Source organism: Plutella xylostella, chromosome 12 (genome assembly GCF_932276165.1).
Source record: "Plutella xylostella chromosome 12, ilPluXylo3.1, whole genome shotgun sequence".
NCBI lineage: Eukaryota > Metazoa > Arthropoda > Insecta > Lepidoptera > Plutellidae > Plutella > Plutella xylostella.
The window spans coordinates 4888308-4906026 of record NC_063992.1 but is presented as its reverse complement, the minus strand read 5'-3'; the positions used below and the strand labels follow the sequence as shown (position 1 = coordinate 4906026).

At 36.1% G+C, this 17719-nt stretch overlaps 1 protein-coding gene across 4 annotated transcripts in view; it reads right to left on the bottom strand.

The window, feature by feature from the left end:
• LOC105380288 overlaps window positions 1–14993 on the bottom strand; it is a 76316-nt gene extending 61323 nt beyond the window's left edge. For 3 of the 4 annotated variants that reach the window (XM_048624771.1, XM_048624773.1, XM_048624772.1), the window contains exon 1: window positions 13230–14993. In XM_048624771.1, coding sequence (XP_048480728.1) covers window positions 13230–14460 — 1231 coding nt within the window. In that variant the 5' untranslated portion in view covers window positions 14461–14993. Of the gene's footprint in view, window positions 1–9660; window positions 10716–13229 lie in introns of those variants that run through there. The other variant, XM_048624774.1, reaches the window with a different exon arrangement.
• Window positions 14994–17719: the final 2726 nt, after the last annotated feature.

The window sequence follows — 17719 nt, the reverse complement described above, 5'->3', positions numbered from 1 at the left end:
CCTTAAATTATTTATTACATTTTAGTGGTTTTTTGAAGTCGGTTTTTTAATTTTTTTAATTATTATTTTATATACTCGTCAGTACGAGTCTGTACGAGCACTAATGAAATTTTACCCTGTATTAACACGTACTTCCACATTTCTATTTACTATACACCTACGTATACGCTACGAATTATTCGAAGCGTACACTATTGTAAACACAATTTACCACTTATACGGTGAATCGTTTAACTCAACGACACTACATGTTCCACAAATCTACAAGAATGTGTAATACGGAAGGGTATACGTAGTATGAACTGAACTTAGAATTTAATTTAACTAGAAAGCAACGTCTCAGTTACCTACAACTGTTACGAACAACTTCATTTCGCTTTACCAAATTATTATACTCTAATAATGGTCTCGACGGTATTTATTTATAGACTTACATAATATGAAAACTATTATGAATACTACAGATACCTTGTAAATATTGTATGTATAGGCACATAAATAAAATAAGCAGCAAGACTGACTTCAGCCCAATTTACTTTCAAAACAATAGCTAAGTATACATATACACTAGGTATACCTAGATAATTCCGTATAGCATACACACACAAATTGCAAAAATAAAGGAACTAATATCAGTAATTTAATAATGCAATTGCCTCACTCCCAACAAACAATCTACTCTTATAAAATTATATGTATAAGGTCTAATCTCTTATAGTTGTTTTAAAATAGCTTTCATTATAACAATGTTCCTTATAATCGCATGACATAAGAAGATTTGGCTAATATTACCTTTATTCTTATAATTTGGTTGGGTTAACCATAACAAGTCCAAATTACATGGTTACAATAAGGATTGAAAATGTGTTATACTTGTAAGAGCATTTACAATGCTTTTAAGCCATATAATATTCAAAAGCCATATAAAAGCTTTTTATTTGGCTAATTGTTCTTATAATAGTAATGCATAAGGTAACTATGATACTTTTAACCTCATAGGAGCATTTTACATAATGTCTACCCAACAAACAATTCACAGCATTTTATATGATCTTTATAAGAATGAAAGCAATCCATATTCACTTACATAGCTATTAAAAATGTATTATTCTCCAGATGGTCATATTAAAAGATACCCACCACTTCTACTGCTACAAGTATAATGCCACAAAATTACCAAGCTGATACCAACAAATCACTAGATGGTCCCGTAAATGATTTTATGGAACATGACTATGTCTAATCAGTGAGGAAGATTATACTCAATACTCATATTATAACAGTACTTAGCGGTAGTGAACTAGATATTATACATTTATGGAGGTGAATGAAATGGATTTGGATATTCAAGGGGATATCAACTTTGGCCAATTCTGTCTGAAATTAAAAATGTATCGAAATATTTATGTACTCAACGTGGTGGGAATCTATGAAGGAAAATCAAATAAAACAAATATTTGAGAATCATGTTTTTTTTTTCAGTCACCATATTGGTGATAATCAGTAGAAGCATTAATCAATACGAGGGCTGATTCAATGTTTACAAAAGGGTGTTTTAAGGGCCGATGATTGTGTGGTCTCCGATTGCTTGGAACTGCAGATAGTTTTGATGCGACGACGTTAAAAAGTAATAAGTATAGCTAATAATTATTAATATAGCTACGGTAGGCATAATACTTGCGTCAAAGGAACCCTAACGATAGATAAAATGGCGATAGCTTATGAAACAAGTGTTGCCATTACAGAGCTTATAATCTTATAGATTTCTTATAGACGATGTGCGACTGCTGTTACCCTTGTAAAAGCGTTATAAAGAAACATGACTCAATAATTATTCACATTTTTACCGTAAAACTACTCAAATTCAAGGGCCCGTTGATATAATTACACTTTTTGTACCTCATTTTACCATACGTTTGAATTCCCACACAGTTTTCACATAAATGAGCAGAATATATACTCTCTAAAAAATAAATTAAATTAATTATAAGTACTTGGTTCTTGTCATCTGTCTTTATAATACTTGTTGACGCTGTCAAACTGTCAATAATCACTCAGGAAAACACTTACTGTAGAATCTCATACACTGATTAGCTATCTAATAGAATTTATCTTACCGCTATAAGTTTTACTCCCTTGTTGCTCGCCATAATAAAACACGTATAAGGTTGGTTGGCTTTATTGACGCTTTTCAACATGTCTCTTACAAGTTTATTGGCTTTCTATGAGCAATCCTTTTGCTTTTATTAGTTTGACTCTCTTGTTGCTTGCTATAATAAAGCACGTATAAGAAAAATAAGCTAACAATAAAACAATTATAAGAGGGCTTTGAGGTTATTGTCCTTGTAATTTGTGCCCAAACGCACGCTTATTAGCGATAATACGGCTTTTATAAGTAAATTATTTTTGGCATTATAAGCCACTATGAGAGTATTTTTTGTTTGTTGGGCTGTCTTGTTGCATTACTTCAATGAAACTTTTTGGTAGGTATACTTATACTTAAGTACCTACCTAAAACTCAATAAAATCCGATTGACAGAAATTCAATTAAAGCTAATATTAGCAGCAGTCTTGATTGTTTGAACCTTCTAGCTAGTAAGAAAGTTCCCTTCTGCCATTAAAGGATTAGGCTTGGAGCCGTTAAATACATACTGTCCCTCAAACTGGGTGAATCCTGAAAGTGCTACATCTTCAAGTGTATAAGTACGCGCGATGTTTATTAGAAAAATAAAGAATAACAGGCAGTGTCCCTGTCGCAGTCATCTGGTTGAATCTCCTATTTGATTGAATCACTAGCGATTTTTATAGTGAAGCCAACTCATCCCCAGACCAGAAGTCAGAAGAATGGTGTTAATGCATAAATGTTCGCTTTAATCATGAACTAGTTCAGTTGCTTACACTATAAATAGTATATAAATATAATAATGATAATAATAATGTCCTCCTAGCCGAATTTCGACCACGGCGGCCAATCTCATTTGAGATCAGCCATCTACGCAGGAGTAGATTATAGTGCCCAAGTGTGTGCGCAGTACACAGGAGCACTCTCTGTTCCATCACTCTCATAACCCAATGGGACGGATTGACCGACACGACTGGAGAGAGCTAGGCGCAGGACCGACTGCTTTACATGCCCATCCGACAGCATGGATCGTTTCACTGTTTCGGACATCAGGTGATCAGCCTTCTGTGTCCTAACCAAACTTAGAACCACAATTTAGAAACACAAATTGATGATCCCACCCGGGAATCGAACCCGGGACCTCTGGGTCATGAAGCGAAGCTTTTACCACTAGACCACAGAGGCAGTTAATATAAATATAGGTAGGTACCTACTGATGACTCAGATATTTCGGATACAGTCATCAGTGGGTTTGTAACTACAGTGTCCGTGTTCAAGTGTCCAGTCATTATCATTGTTTATGTATATTATGTACTTAGATAAGATTTTATGTTTTTAGCCTAGTAAAAAAGTTATGGTTGTGTTGAAGTTCGCCTTCTTCTATGGTTTTACTGGTGTAAGCCCTCCAGGGCCGACCCGCGCAGTCCCAACGGATCACGCCCGAACACACCACGAAGATTATAACAATTTAATAGGGCTTAGGGGGGATTTTTGGAAACCTTTCTAAGTTATTTTAATCAAGAGTGATATAGTGACGGATTGGCCGGATAAAAGGTTTCGGTTCACACGTAAATACGTAGATTAGGGGCGTTGATTAAAAAAGTTTTTTTTTAAACTAAGGCTGCAAGCTTTCAAGCAAGTATAATGTCTTTTTTGCTGTTTGATGCTATTTTGGTAGATTTGTTTACTATTTCAACAGTAGTCACATTTACCTATGAACGAATGTTAACATAAACGCAATGCTAATCGCAAAGCCAGGGAGCAGAGTATAGTGTTTGTGTAATAAGGTGTAGGTAAGTAAAGCGTTTGTTGGGGGAGGCTTTTCAGAATACCCGTTGGGAGGCTGCCTGATATCACGTCAGCTGTCACTCGTAAAAGAAAGTAGGCCAAGCCAATAGGTCCGGATCAGTACGCCACGTCGCGATATTGTAAGCTTTTCAAATTTTACTTTACTGCGCCATAAGTAAAAGGATTAAGCGAAAGTATTCTGGATTTTCCTAGAAGTTCGTAAAGGATCTGAGGCTACAAAGCTTGAAATGATTGATTTCTGATTAATTGAATGGTAAAAAAACTTACAGCTTTTGAAGCTCAGAATATCCGAATTAGCGCCTTAAAGCTGAGGTAGCTAGATAATCCATTTATTTCATGTGTGTCCTAGTAGGTATATCGAAGATATAATTTTTCTTACACGTAACTTTTTAATACTTCCTCGTTTGATTCTTCTTTGTTCTCAACGTTGACTTGTTTTCACATCAAACAAGACCGTTGACGGCAAACACTGCCTCCTCGCATCCCACGACGACGTTATCTCACACGCACCCACACGACAAACACGCTCACTAACGAACCATTGTGGAGCAGTAACTTTATTTATAGATATACTTAGTATACACATACAGGAATACAGGGTGTAAAAGTGATGCTCCCGAAAAAAACACTACATTGATTGGCTGATTTTCCAAATGAAACAAAGTACCTATGTGTATATATTTGTAAAATATACTCACGTGCAAAGAAACAGTTCCACTTACAAAATTCCGGAACTAAATGGCCTCAATTTTTTATAGATTCAGGGCAGATTTTTCAATGGTCAGATAAACGTTATGTGAGGAATAAAATTGTTGCTGTCTGTCTACAATTATTCAGATGTGACAGCATCAGAATTATTCCTCAGATAACATTTATGTGACCATTGAAAAATCAGCCCAATAGGATATTTGAGTGGATGAATATCAAACTGCCATATGTCCACCTACCCGAAAAATTCACTTTTTGATTTGGTCGTGTTCTCCGTTAAAATGTCAGTTTGCCTATTCCCTTCAAAATTCAATAAGTGCAAGGCATTCATGAGAAAAAAGCCGTTTAAAAAGTAAGTTTTATTCAAATTCTATTACCTAAGTCTCAGCGTTTCGCATTTCAAATATACTAACAAGTCCATTGCGGCCAATCACAGAGCGTAATTTTTTCAACATGGCGTCTGTCTTGCTGGGAATTTCGAGGTTGTAGTTTGCGGTCCTAGTGTTTTTTAACTAAAATGAATGAAAATGTGGATCAAATTGTTATTGTTGAGCTCGCAATAGAAACAGGTTGAAGACTATAGCGAAGAAAGCAAGGAACACTATGGAGAAGTAAGTTTAAAACCCCTTTTTTCCAACCCACGTAGCATTTTCGTAGTAAACACAGGGCATTATCGGGAAGAATATACAGTAGGTACCTACATTTTGGCCAGGTTTTATTTTTTTCTACCTCTATTACCTATATACTTTCTGTTTTGTATAACTTTTGAAGGGCCAGTTGATTTTGTAAAATAAAATGTTTAAAAAATATTAATAGGTATTTATCAAACAACTATAAGTCCTAAAGATTCATATCAAATCAGCATAAGTCCTGTATGGGCATATCAAACTGCTATAAGTCCAAACTGTTTTTTTTAACTTTTCCGCCTATCTATGAGTGTTATAATGGATTTGTTTATTAAAATACATTCTTAAGATCACAAGTCGACTGATTAAATCACGGGGCAAGTTCTATGACCATTAAATAATACAGAAAACAAAAACCTCCATTTCCCAAATTTTGCGTGGAGGTGACATATATGGCAATTTGATATTCATCCACTCATTTGTACAAAATGTTTACGTTTTTAGTTGATAATATTCTGGTAAGATTTTAAATGTCCTTCAATATTGCAGACAGCATCATTTCCGCTCAGGAATATCTTGGTGATTTTCTGACTGGAACTTTTTCATTGCCCGTCAGTGTCATGTGTTTTTTAATCGACCTCCGATACATAGATTTCTTTTTTTGCATTATCAATTTAGGTTGTTGCGGTTACTATAACCCGGCAGATTTATGTGATCTCGTTGGTAACACAAACCCATTCGGTGTAGATGGTATTTTACGTTGTTCTCAAGGTCTCAATTTAGAACAAAGAGTGCATTCTCTTATCTATCTGTATTTGCGCTAAGTGTGTTATTGTTACTGATAACATTATGTCAAGTAATACAAGAAGGCACTTAGCGAGTATATGCTCCTTTGTGCACTAATGGAAACTGTCTCTAATGCGTGCAGGTAATAGATATCTACCAGGAGTTCAGACAATGCTAGATGTGCACTCAATTGATTACGACAATAGCGCCATTATGTACGGGCTTCTGTGGCGTATACTGCTATTTCGACAAAGATCATAGGAGAATCGTCATTGTGTTCCAAGTTCCTTCCGTCTTCTGTCTCCCCATATCCGTAGGTTCATTTTTTAAATTTGGGTTAACTTAGTCTTATGACCTAACTTAACTTACTCTTAGGACTTATTTTCTTGGTTATCCTTTATCCTCCTATTATGTCAACTTTCATAAGTTTCATAACTCATGATAAATTAGATTTATCGTTCTCTAAACCAGTTCTATGCTGACAGCAGTGATGTTATAAATCACTCTCTTTTATATCACTTTTAAAATGTAACTCAGAGAAATCTTTGAAGGTAAGCACTTACATTAAACACTAAACTTGTGCTACTAGCTTTCAAATATTACATAAAGAGCAAACTCTTCATAAACGAGAGCGTCAGCTGTCTCCAATTTGTCTGCGAATTTAAAACTGAATAATGAGTCTCGGTATTTCTGTGAAAACAATAAGCTGTGTAAATATAAATAGACCATTTGTATCGCACTTGTTTCGCTCACCGCACTTTCAAAAGAATCCATTACGTAAAACATTTTACGAACAAGTGACTGCTGATGGTGTGAATTTGCAAAATTGCAACTCGTTTGGTTTTGCCCATCATGTTTCACTGTTACAGTCAGATATACAAGTTACTCAGCTATATTATCATGAATATCATATCATGAATTCGATTCATTCCTCGCTCCATATCCCGTGGAAGTGAGTAACAATGAGGGAACGGTTGCAAACGCGGGGCGACTAGGTTGCCGCCCCACATCGCTCGCTACGTATTAATAGCTCCGACCCGAGTGCATGCCTGCCCGCGCTCACACTGCCAGTGTCAAGTTCATTACTTCAGACTAGAGATAGCTACGCTAAGCAAAAATACGGGATGAAAATAACACTGAAGTTGAAATTCATGAGGAAGTCTAAACCATGGAATATAATCTGCACTATATCTCTTATGTCCTGGAAGTGTGAGCACACTGTAACTGAGAGATAGTTTTAATTAGTAGTGATGCAAATTATTCTGGATCCGGAAACATGCTTGTCTGGTCCTTCGGGCCGGATAAGACAGACATGTTTCAGTATTGATATTGTTGGTGTGTATATACAGCAGTACTCTTCTCGAGATAGCCCAGGGTGTCATTGACTCCGTATGACAGAATTGCCAGACGCACGTCGGGGAATTCACAATTCCTACTCGTCTCTTTTCATTGACAAATGTGACGCCGCCGGTTACCTGTTAGTTCACTCTCGTGCCGAATACGTCGAATACCACGCCTATAACAATATCAACAATACGCCCACGCTATAGTTAGAGTGAATTAGAACGAACAAAGCTTATGCTTCATAGGACACATTGTGTGGAGGAGACAAGCTTTTGAAGTTTGTTAATTTGTTGACTGTTATAGAACTGGTACCTAAATGTAATTTTAGCAAGAATCGGGGGTAAGTTTCTAAACGAATATTCTCTGTAAGTGGAAGCCTCTTTGTGCACCTAATTTACCTTCAAAAGGGTCACTTATAAGATAGTTTTTGGGTGTTATTAATAAAGTAATAAATAATTTGTATGTTTTGTATATTATATACATATATGTATAGAATCTAGACCAAAATACATAAGTGAAGAAAATAAATTGGGACTGCCTCAAAACTTTCCGACCAAAAACAGAGGAGGCAATAAATAGTTTAGGTAAGCTGATTCCCTAGTAAATAAGCTCAAAGTATAAGTGGGACAGCAGTGTACCAGGGTCGCAGTGGTACCAACAAGTAGACGGCTGATACTTGGTGGCACGGTCGATGGGCACATTTTGTTTTTTAGGTGGTGATACTAAAAGCACCTTTTTTAAAGTACTTTTTACTTGGAGTTTAATTATAATAAATAAAAATAAAGATAATAAGAAAGACAAAAAAACATCTAAATATTTATAAACGAAATACAATTCTAAAGTTTATTTTCATTTGGTAAATAAACTAGCAAAAACATTGCAAAAAAGTTTAAAACAGTTTCAGAGGAAAAAGGGGAGAGCTTGTTTTTGCTGCCCTCTATGCAACTTTTAATAAATGTTTGTTTTTCGCCGGAATGTAAGCATTGGACTAGCACTAACATAATGCCGGTTCTAGTTATGCAAATGTTTGATGGTTTTTTGTAGTTAACAAAGTAAGTAACCTACTGAAAGTGAAATAATAACTTACATGCAAAACATGAATAAATGCGTTAACAACGTTAAAAATGATAGGCTACATGGTAGCTACATAATAAAGTAGATGCAGGTCAAAAAGGGACTATTCATATTCATCCAAAGGAGATAAAATATGTATGATATAGGTTAGTACGAATCCACATTCGTTCAGATTTAGATAATAAATTGCAGTTTACTGGGTGGCATCATGTCATGGCAGCAGGTAGACTTGCAAAAATAAGGGAATAATCTTAAAAGGGTCAGTTTTTTGTTATCTACAAACAGAAGTAGGTAAGTACTTATTTATTTTAATCCCATGAGCCGTTTTCCTTGACAACTGTCAGTTGAGCTTTTGGGTAAGCCGATAGATGGCGTGAAAACGCAGTGTACCAACTGTCAAAAATTACATAGAGAGCAAAGAGTACTAAACTCAGAATAAGAACTCACTAGTTGTGATTAAATGTCGGGTGGTAGCGCGAGCCATCCTTCCGAGGCTCAGACTGCATGTGGCTTGGGATAGTGCTAAGTATTCTGTGAATAGTTCTACCCGCGCCGTTTGAACGGGTGCTGCGTGCGAGAACTGATTTTCTATTTTTATTTATTGTATGATCCTAAATAAGATCCTAAAGAAATACTTACAAGACAAGATGAGAATGTGTGCCGCCTCACAGAATAACATGTGATCTGAGTGTGTTCTGAGGGTTTGACAGTTGGTACAACCCTACACAATGCCATCTATTTCTCCAAAAAGGAACTTTTTTTTTTTTTAACAAACGCCTCATTGATCGGTTAATATTGTCAAATTGACATTATGAATTGATAAAAATAATAATACAGTTTCAAAGTATCGACTTACCTACCTGGTTACTTATGGTGTTTGTTCGTTTTCCTGGTTTTGCTTAATAAAACTGGTGTAAATAATTGACAATAAGTACTTAGCTAGAATTAACCACATAGGTAATGAAGCGCAAAGCTTTAGCTTAAGTTGTAGGAGGAGGTTTGTAAAAAAAGCAAGTTCAAGCAATAAACCGACTAAATGAAGTAACTCAACATAGAACGAAGCCTTAACCTTGAAAAAATGTTGCTTTTTGAACATACATAATATGTACTTACATAATAACGGCTAATTGGCCCTCAAACAAGGACTAATAAAAATGAGAATATAAAATTACCTATGACACCAACACTCACCTTAGAGCTTAAAGCCAACTGCTCACAAAATCAAATTTGATGGCACATAAAAATACCACTCAACAAAATACAGTTGTCACACCGAACACTTAACTTATAACATGAGAATTACAAATGCACCAGTTTCAACATCCGCGAGCACTAACTTTCACAACATCACAACGGATTGCAGTTCCATTTTCGAATAGGTTTTGATAGTGATGATCCTGTTTTTGTCCACGTGATGTGGCGGCACCGGCCGGTCGTACACAGCCCGCCGACGCGCGGCAACCACTGTCAGGCGGCCAGCTGGCCGGAGGTCCGCGCCACTCTGACGGGCAAACTTGGAACTAATGCCGCCTCCAATACCGAACGGAATAACATCGTTTTTGTCACTTTTGTGGCTATGGTATTGACGCGGCTATTTGAGATGTGCGTCATTTGTGCGGTTGTTCTAGAATTTTTGGAATTATTTTGGAAGCTATAAATAAGTTCGTAGTGATACTTTAGCAGTACTTATTTATGAATAAATTGTGGTACTTATATGTATAAATGTGAGCTTAATTTTGAATAAATATTTTACATATTTCTACTTTGCCTAAAAATATTCATTTATGTAAAACTAAATAAGTACTAACTTAAACATAGCTAAAGTTATGCCTTTTTACAGTTTTACGCCTATTTGTGCGCACGAAAGGAGCAGTGTCATGGCGGCTCTCTGGCGGAGGGAATATTGACTCGGCAAGTCGAGAGTGCGCATGTACTGAAGCATGCGTTTGTGCCCTAAGTTTCTCAAATAAAGAGAAAAATCACTTTATGTCCTCGCAGACAAGTAAATCCTAGCACGTCCAACTTGTGGCGCCGAGGTTCAGCTGCCTTCAGCGTTGTCGATTCTGCCCAGCTCTTGTTATTGTTGGTTCCTGAGAAGCGAATGTTGCGACTTGCGGTGCGACCTTGACCGTATACCATTTTAGCGCAGTGTTTTAGTGGCACTCGGTAGGTTGAACCTGAATTAAGGTAGTGAATGGTTCTGGCGTGAGCCTCGTAAAAGTTATGATTAACTTTCGTACTCGTACCCATATTTTCTAGCTTGCTGAATGAAGTGAGTTTAGGGCTTTTAGTTTAAAAAAAATATGTTAACCCTAATAGAAAATCGCAGTTTCATATGAGTTACGTATCTGTCTGTCTATTTGTGCCAAACTAACGTTTTCTAAAGTTCTGATTCTTTGGATTACTTAATCCAAAGAATCAGATACTTTTTGTGTGTATTGTGAAAAAGCTTAATCTATGTGTTTCAGTTATTTCCCTAAAATTATTTACCACAATAAGTAAACTATTTCAGAAAATAATAGTAAAGAAAATATTCTTGATAACAAGTTCCTTTTTAAACAAATCTAATAAAGATTAAGGAAGTAACAGGAAATGGGCACCGTTATTAATCGTCAGCTTACGACGACGACGACGACGCTATTTATGAAACTTACTGATTCAAGTCGGATCTGTCTGTTCATTTTCTTCCCTATTTCGTAAGGAGGTAGAACGTTAAGTATTGGCCTTCAGCCAGGCTTCAGATTTTTCTACGGCCATCACTTTTTTCGGCGTTTTTCTCTTCAGAAGGGGAGGAAAGCCATTACGTAGATTTATGGTATCAAAGGCAAAAAGAGTTCGGATATTTGGAGCCTGCGTTACAATTTACTGCCGGGAACAAAGCAGCCAGGCGATTATTAATTTAATAGCAGTTTTTATTAAAACAGCAGGTCAGAAGTACGGTCAGCATCATAAGTGGCTGTATACTTTTGTAACTTGTTATACATAAACTAGAGAAGCATAAAATCAAAATGTGATTTGTTCATCGCTTCCAAATGATGGGAAAACAAAAAATGGATGGGAAAGAACTGAAAAAGTAAATGGCGATCATAAGTTTACATTGACAATACACTGATTGGATGTTTGAAACCTTCAGAAGCTGTTGGTACCTAAGTTTAACAAGGTACAAAAGTGTATAGCTATATACCTACATACTTCATGAAGCTAACTGTACTGCTACAACACAGGGTGGATTTTTTGGAAGTAAAATTTATGTAATATTTTAGTGATAGGTGCCTTAACGATTTCAGCTATGTAACATAATATATGCAGTAGAAAGTTAGTTAGTTTTACAAGATAAAAGTAAGTCCTACTTAATGTTTCATTAAATTAAAATTAAGTCATCAGTTAAATTAAAAGAAGAAGAAATCGTTACTGCTATTGAAAAAACACGCACTCACCAAAAAGTTACGTTTTTTTTTAATTTAAAAATAAGTACAATTTTCTTTAGTTAAAGTATTTTATTTAGTAATAGCAGTAATAGAAAAAAACTCATTTAAGGGCGCTATCTGTCGAAATAGCCAAGAATGAGTGAACGAGTCGGCAAACTAACATCGAAATAATAATATCCAATTTCAGACTGTAGTTCAAGTTGAGGAGATAGCAAGGAAGTTACCAATCATTTCACTAGAGGGCTTAGCCTTTGTTTTAGCTTAGCCCACAAAGTTGGGTCCTCTCCCTCTTCCTCCGAACTTGTAGACGCCCTCTCAAACTAAAAAGTTATAGCGTTTACTGCTAGATGGCGCTGCTTAGCAATAATTCTCATTTAGAACTATTCTATACAATGTAAATGGAGTAGGTATACAATATAATGATATAATACATATTACAGTTGAATTACCTATATTCAAACAATATACATGTGTGGCATTTGTATTTACGTATCAAATGTCTAATGATAATGGGATTTAATTAACAGCTGTTTATATTCAGTATTAAGTTAATACGCATGTGTAGAAAACGGGAAGAAAAAATTATCAATAACATTTATCTACTTTTATAACTTATATCTAATTATGAGGCTTGTTGTAAGTATATATTTATACTCATGCAATTAAAATTACATCTTAATTTCTGAACGGTTATTTGCTATATTATTTATTCTTATACAGGCAGTGGTGAAAAGTAATATAGTAAGCAAACAATACTGTATTATGTATTGGTAAATGTACACATAAATTTTGCGCGTACTATAAGGTAACTCTTACATAACTCTTGTATTTCAGCACTGACATAAGGTAACTCTTCGATAACGGTGGTCTTTCAGTATGGCTTTCCGAATAAATACCTCTTTCAAAAGGCTATATTTCTTGCACGGCCCATTTACTTTAGACGAAGTAAGACTACTTTATAAACGTGAACGTTTTACATAATGAATGATATCTGTTTCGCTAATGTTCATTGAATAATCAAAATCTTTGAGATTTAAGTTAGCAGTAGTTTACACAATGTGCACCGAGTAGTAGCCCAGTAGCTTTATATTCTAATGTTTACTACCGCTCCCGGCTGTAAGCTCCAGTTTAAAGGCTATAATGGCGTGTATTGTAGTTACGAGTAAGTATTATTAAATGGAGTTTGCATGATATTGGCTTTCTAATAGAAAAGTTAAGAGACAATTTATAAGTATAAGGAACATACTTTTTAAAAAATCATAGGGTTATGCTTTAATCACGTGATGTATGTTATGTTTGAATTATGTATGTTTCAAAAATGTAGGTACTCACCAACAACACCTTGATGTCTCTCCCTCAGCTTATTCCTCAGGATCCTCCTCCTCAGCCGGCTCAGCACCAGATCAGCCTCGTCCAGGCTCTCGGAAGAACTCGTGCACATCCTCATCAGGTCATTCACAGAGTACCTTCTGCCAATGAACTCATTCCTGCGCTCCCTATGTTCATTCTCCGATATTCCCCGTCTATATATTTTCAGTCGCTTTTTGAGTTCGTAATCCGCTGCCACGTCAGAGGGGACATTGCAAAGGTCCTCGGAAGAATGGTCCCTGCGCAATCTGCCGGGCTTCCAGGCTTTAGTTCTATTCATTGGTGGACGTTGCACGAAACCTATTGTTTCTCGGCCGCGCGCCGCCCAATCCGGATTACAGTCAGTCCGGTGCGGTAAGCTTTTTAAATATGTATTAAGGAAGGAGATTTTATTATTTGGTTGCGTATAGGAAACTCCGGAATGCGAACGCTTTAAGCTCTCCCTGCAGTCTTTAGTACAATTGCTGTTGTCGTTAAAGGATTTGGATTTGAGAACCACTGGAGTTTTTGTGTCAATAGGTTTGATTTTGATAGATTCGTCGGTGCACGTGTCACTTGTTGATGATTTTATGATAATTTTATTCGTGTTAATATTTTCATCCTTTGGTTTTGGCACATAAACATAGTCCTCTGAATCACTCATTTCATTATCAGTACTTTTTAAACTACTTACATCACTGGATAAGTCTGAATGAAACGGAGTTGTTTCAATACTATTGGGTTGTAAGTATGGCTCGTAACCTTTAGTGGTAAGATTATTTGGAATGTTTGTTATACTTTCGTCATTCTTTATTACATATCGTTCATTTAGTTTTTCATCGATATTATTATCTTGTATTTTAAGAGGAGCTCTGAATACTCTGGTGTATATAATATCACCGGATATAGTGTTATGTTTCTTTAAGGTTCTGTTATGAATAACATGCCTGAAATCTTTTTCTCTTAAAGATTGAGAGTTTTTTAGTGCTGGAACATCAAAATCGGAACTTTTTATTGATATGTTGTCATCGTTTGTTTCTACTAAAAGATTTCCATCACAATCAAATAGTTGTATTGTGGGAAACCTTACACTGGGGGAGAGGTTCCTTGTTCTAAGCTCCCATTTCCTTTGGTTTGGCTTTCTTAACTGAATCCGTATTACATTATCGTCTATAATAGGTCCATCACTATCCATATTTTCATCGTTCTCTGCCATGATCTCATGTAGTTCCCTCTTATGTACTCTACCACAATTATAGTAATATAATTATTATAACATACGCTAATTTATTTGTTTACAGTTAACGCGTTCTCCTATGTATTTTGGCGTTGTGCCAAAACAAAGTAATTCAGGCGCGGTTTGTTCAAAATAGCATATTTACATTTTTTGTTGTTCACTTTCATCACATTCCTTATTAAAATTAAAAAGAGCACTTATAACACTCGCGGTCGCTTTAGCATGACATGAAACTATAACTGAAGCGTCCAGTGGGGCTCACGGCATAATTATGCAATGTTCGTGTGGATTGCGCGCAATTGCTTCGGTTAATGAGTTTGCACAGATGACTTGGATTCCGTTGATGGGGATGCTAGATAGGGCCAGCAGTCACAGTTCCAGCCAGCCCCGGCCAGGCTAGGCAGACCCGCGGCCCGTGGCGTTCCCGAGCACTTTTCTTCCGGGACGCTCGTTGCGAGGGTCTCGGCGCTGGTTTCTGCCCGCTCGCGACTCTAGTCATGTCTGCACTAAGAGAGAACAGCTGTGTACACGGAGAATACTATAAATAGAGAGCATTGGTTGGCTAGTTCCCCTTGAACCTAGAAACGTTGTGAGTTACGTCAAATGACGCGCCGGCTGCACATGCTGACACAGTTTGCGTGATACGAGTTATGCAAGATATGAACGCAATTACTCTAATGGATACGGTTTTAAGGTGATATTAATCTTGACAGATTAGTTTTGCATTTACCTAGAGTGTAATATATGTACTTACAGTGCCACAAACTTATCTGTTCCGGTGAGAGCTCACATAAATGTCTAATATTTCTTAATTCAATAAGATTTTAAGTTTGCTCGTATTTTTAATTCGCTCTTGCAGTGTTGATAAACCTATCTAATCTTTTACAATATACTATTCATTAGTAAGTAATGAGATATGGATCAATTTAGTTCGCTCTCACCGGAACAGATAAGTTTGTCGCACTATAGTTACTTTTGTGACTTGAGTCGTTTATGAAAATGTAGTTAATTATATAATCTGGACAAAAACGGGTTCATGGTGGCTAAGAAGAAAAAAGCATAATAATGTATTTTTTATGAAAAATTTCATAGACACTTGAAACGGACCCGTAGCAAGCCGCGGTTAGAAATTTTAGCATCGAAACTATATTTTTTGCCAGCCAATAATACTTAACTAGATTTTTCATGCAGAGTTATGAATCGAACTTGGCGGATTTTTAACCCTAAAACAATGCAAATGTCAGCAGCAAATCAATTTAGAATAATAATCCCTGTGTTTATAAATTACACAGTCAGTGATGTTTAGTTCACTGAATTAATTATCGAGTCAAGCACATGAGTGCTCTTCACATTAATAGGCGCTGATTGATTGTGGACTGTGCCGGTTAATTATCATTTTCCTTTCATTAAATTTATGATCATCAAATACAACAAATATGTCATTGGTTTTCAATTGACTAAATTGGTCAAAATATTTGTAAGTAGGTATTATTTTTATTAGTTTGCCTTCGTGCAAATGAAAATTCGTGATTATTCAAATAGAAACTAAAAAATATTAACCAAATAGGAACATTTACGGTCTTATCGCGAGATACTCACGGGAACGACATTACCTACTGCTAAATACTACACTATATTCATCATTAGCCTATAGCAGTCCACTGCTGGACGTAGGCCTCTCCTAAAGCACGCCACTGGATGCGATCTTTAGCTTTCCGCATCCAATCATAACTAGCCACCTTTCGCAAGTCGTCACCCCATCTAGCCGGAGGGCGACGCATACTATGTTTGCCTAGTACTACACTATATTGTGAAGTGCCAACTGATAATGATAAGTTTTAAATTAGATTCATAGTAAACATTGAGTCACTAACAGAGCGTGATTCACTCAGACTTCACTGATGAAGGTCTATTCAACATGTATGGCCCGAGACGAGACCTTTATGTCTATATTTAGTTATTCTCGTAACTACATCATTAATAATGTGTCTAATTACTTATGGCGATTTATGAACTTACTAAAATCATTCTTGCATCCACATTGTTATTTGCAAATTTTCGGTGGTGGTAACCCCACAATACTTAGGTAAATGTCACGGCATGCCCATAGAACAACTCGGACTCGGGATTCCTATCGAGACCATTGTAAAAGAGGTGCTTTGTATGTTATGTTTTGATCTTTCTATCCCTAAAGTATACTTTACTATTACTTCTACATGCAAAAAATAATAATAATTGACTTAATTAAAATCTCCGTCTCTCCAGGCATGGGTGAGCGTGGAATAATAACTCGCCCAAGTTTTTCTCTGCGAGTGACGGGTTCACGCTATATTCCGGTCGAAGACACAATTTCATGAAACTGTCAGAAATATATAATAAAACTTTAGCTGCCATCAGACGAGCATTGCTTGTAGCAATGATATTTAATTTAAGACCTATATAATAATATTTTTCCTCCCTGTATGTATTGTATTCAATAGTCACGGTACGGGTCCAATATCGCTGTCGATAAACTAGTGTCGATATAGTGACGTTTATCTACGCCGATAACGGAGCCGTGAAGCAAGCACTGCTAGGTATAGTTAAATGCCTAGATTCTACTAATCAATTTAAACGCGTCAACGTCACACCACACAGCTGTGCATAGTAAGTGAGCTGTCAAGTTGCAATTTACCACGAAATTGGTACGCACAGAATTCCGTCAGAATTCTGAAACATACCCTGAAATCCATAATATTTTAAATTTTACTTTGAGGGTAGTTTTAGTTGGACATTTGCATGTAAAATGTAATTAATATAATTAACATCTAATTAATTATACTTAGGCACTGTGTATACAAGCGGTAAGTGAAAATGTGATCGGTGAAAGCATTGGGATGGGAAAAAATTAACAGAAAAAACAATTATTGGAGTAATTCTTCCGATTTTAGATTTAGCCCTTTAAAATGTACTTTGGGTATCACTCACTTAGTAATTATCGACGATAGATTGGAACCCAGCTCCGGTAGTGAATAAAATCTATTGGTATCACGAGTAATCACGACATTAATCTTGAACTTCTTACTTCCTGACTTTTAATATATTTTATTTGACAAGGCTCTGGGTGGTTGCCAGAGTTTGAGTGCCATTCATCGAATCTGGATCTTTGATCATGATGTATTGCAGAAATAAAGGCCAATTGATAAAATAGCAGCATTTACAATTAATTACGATTAATAGTAATACGTTACTAAATTTC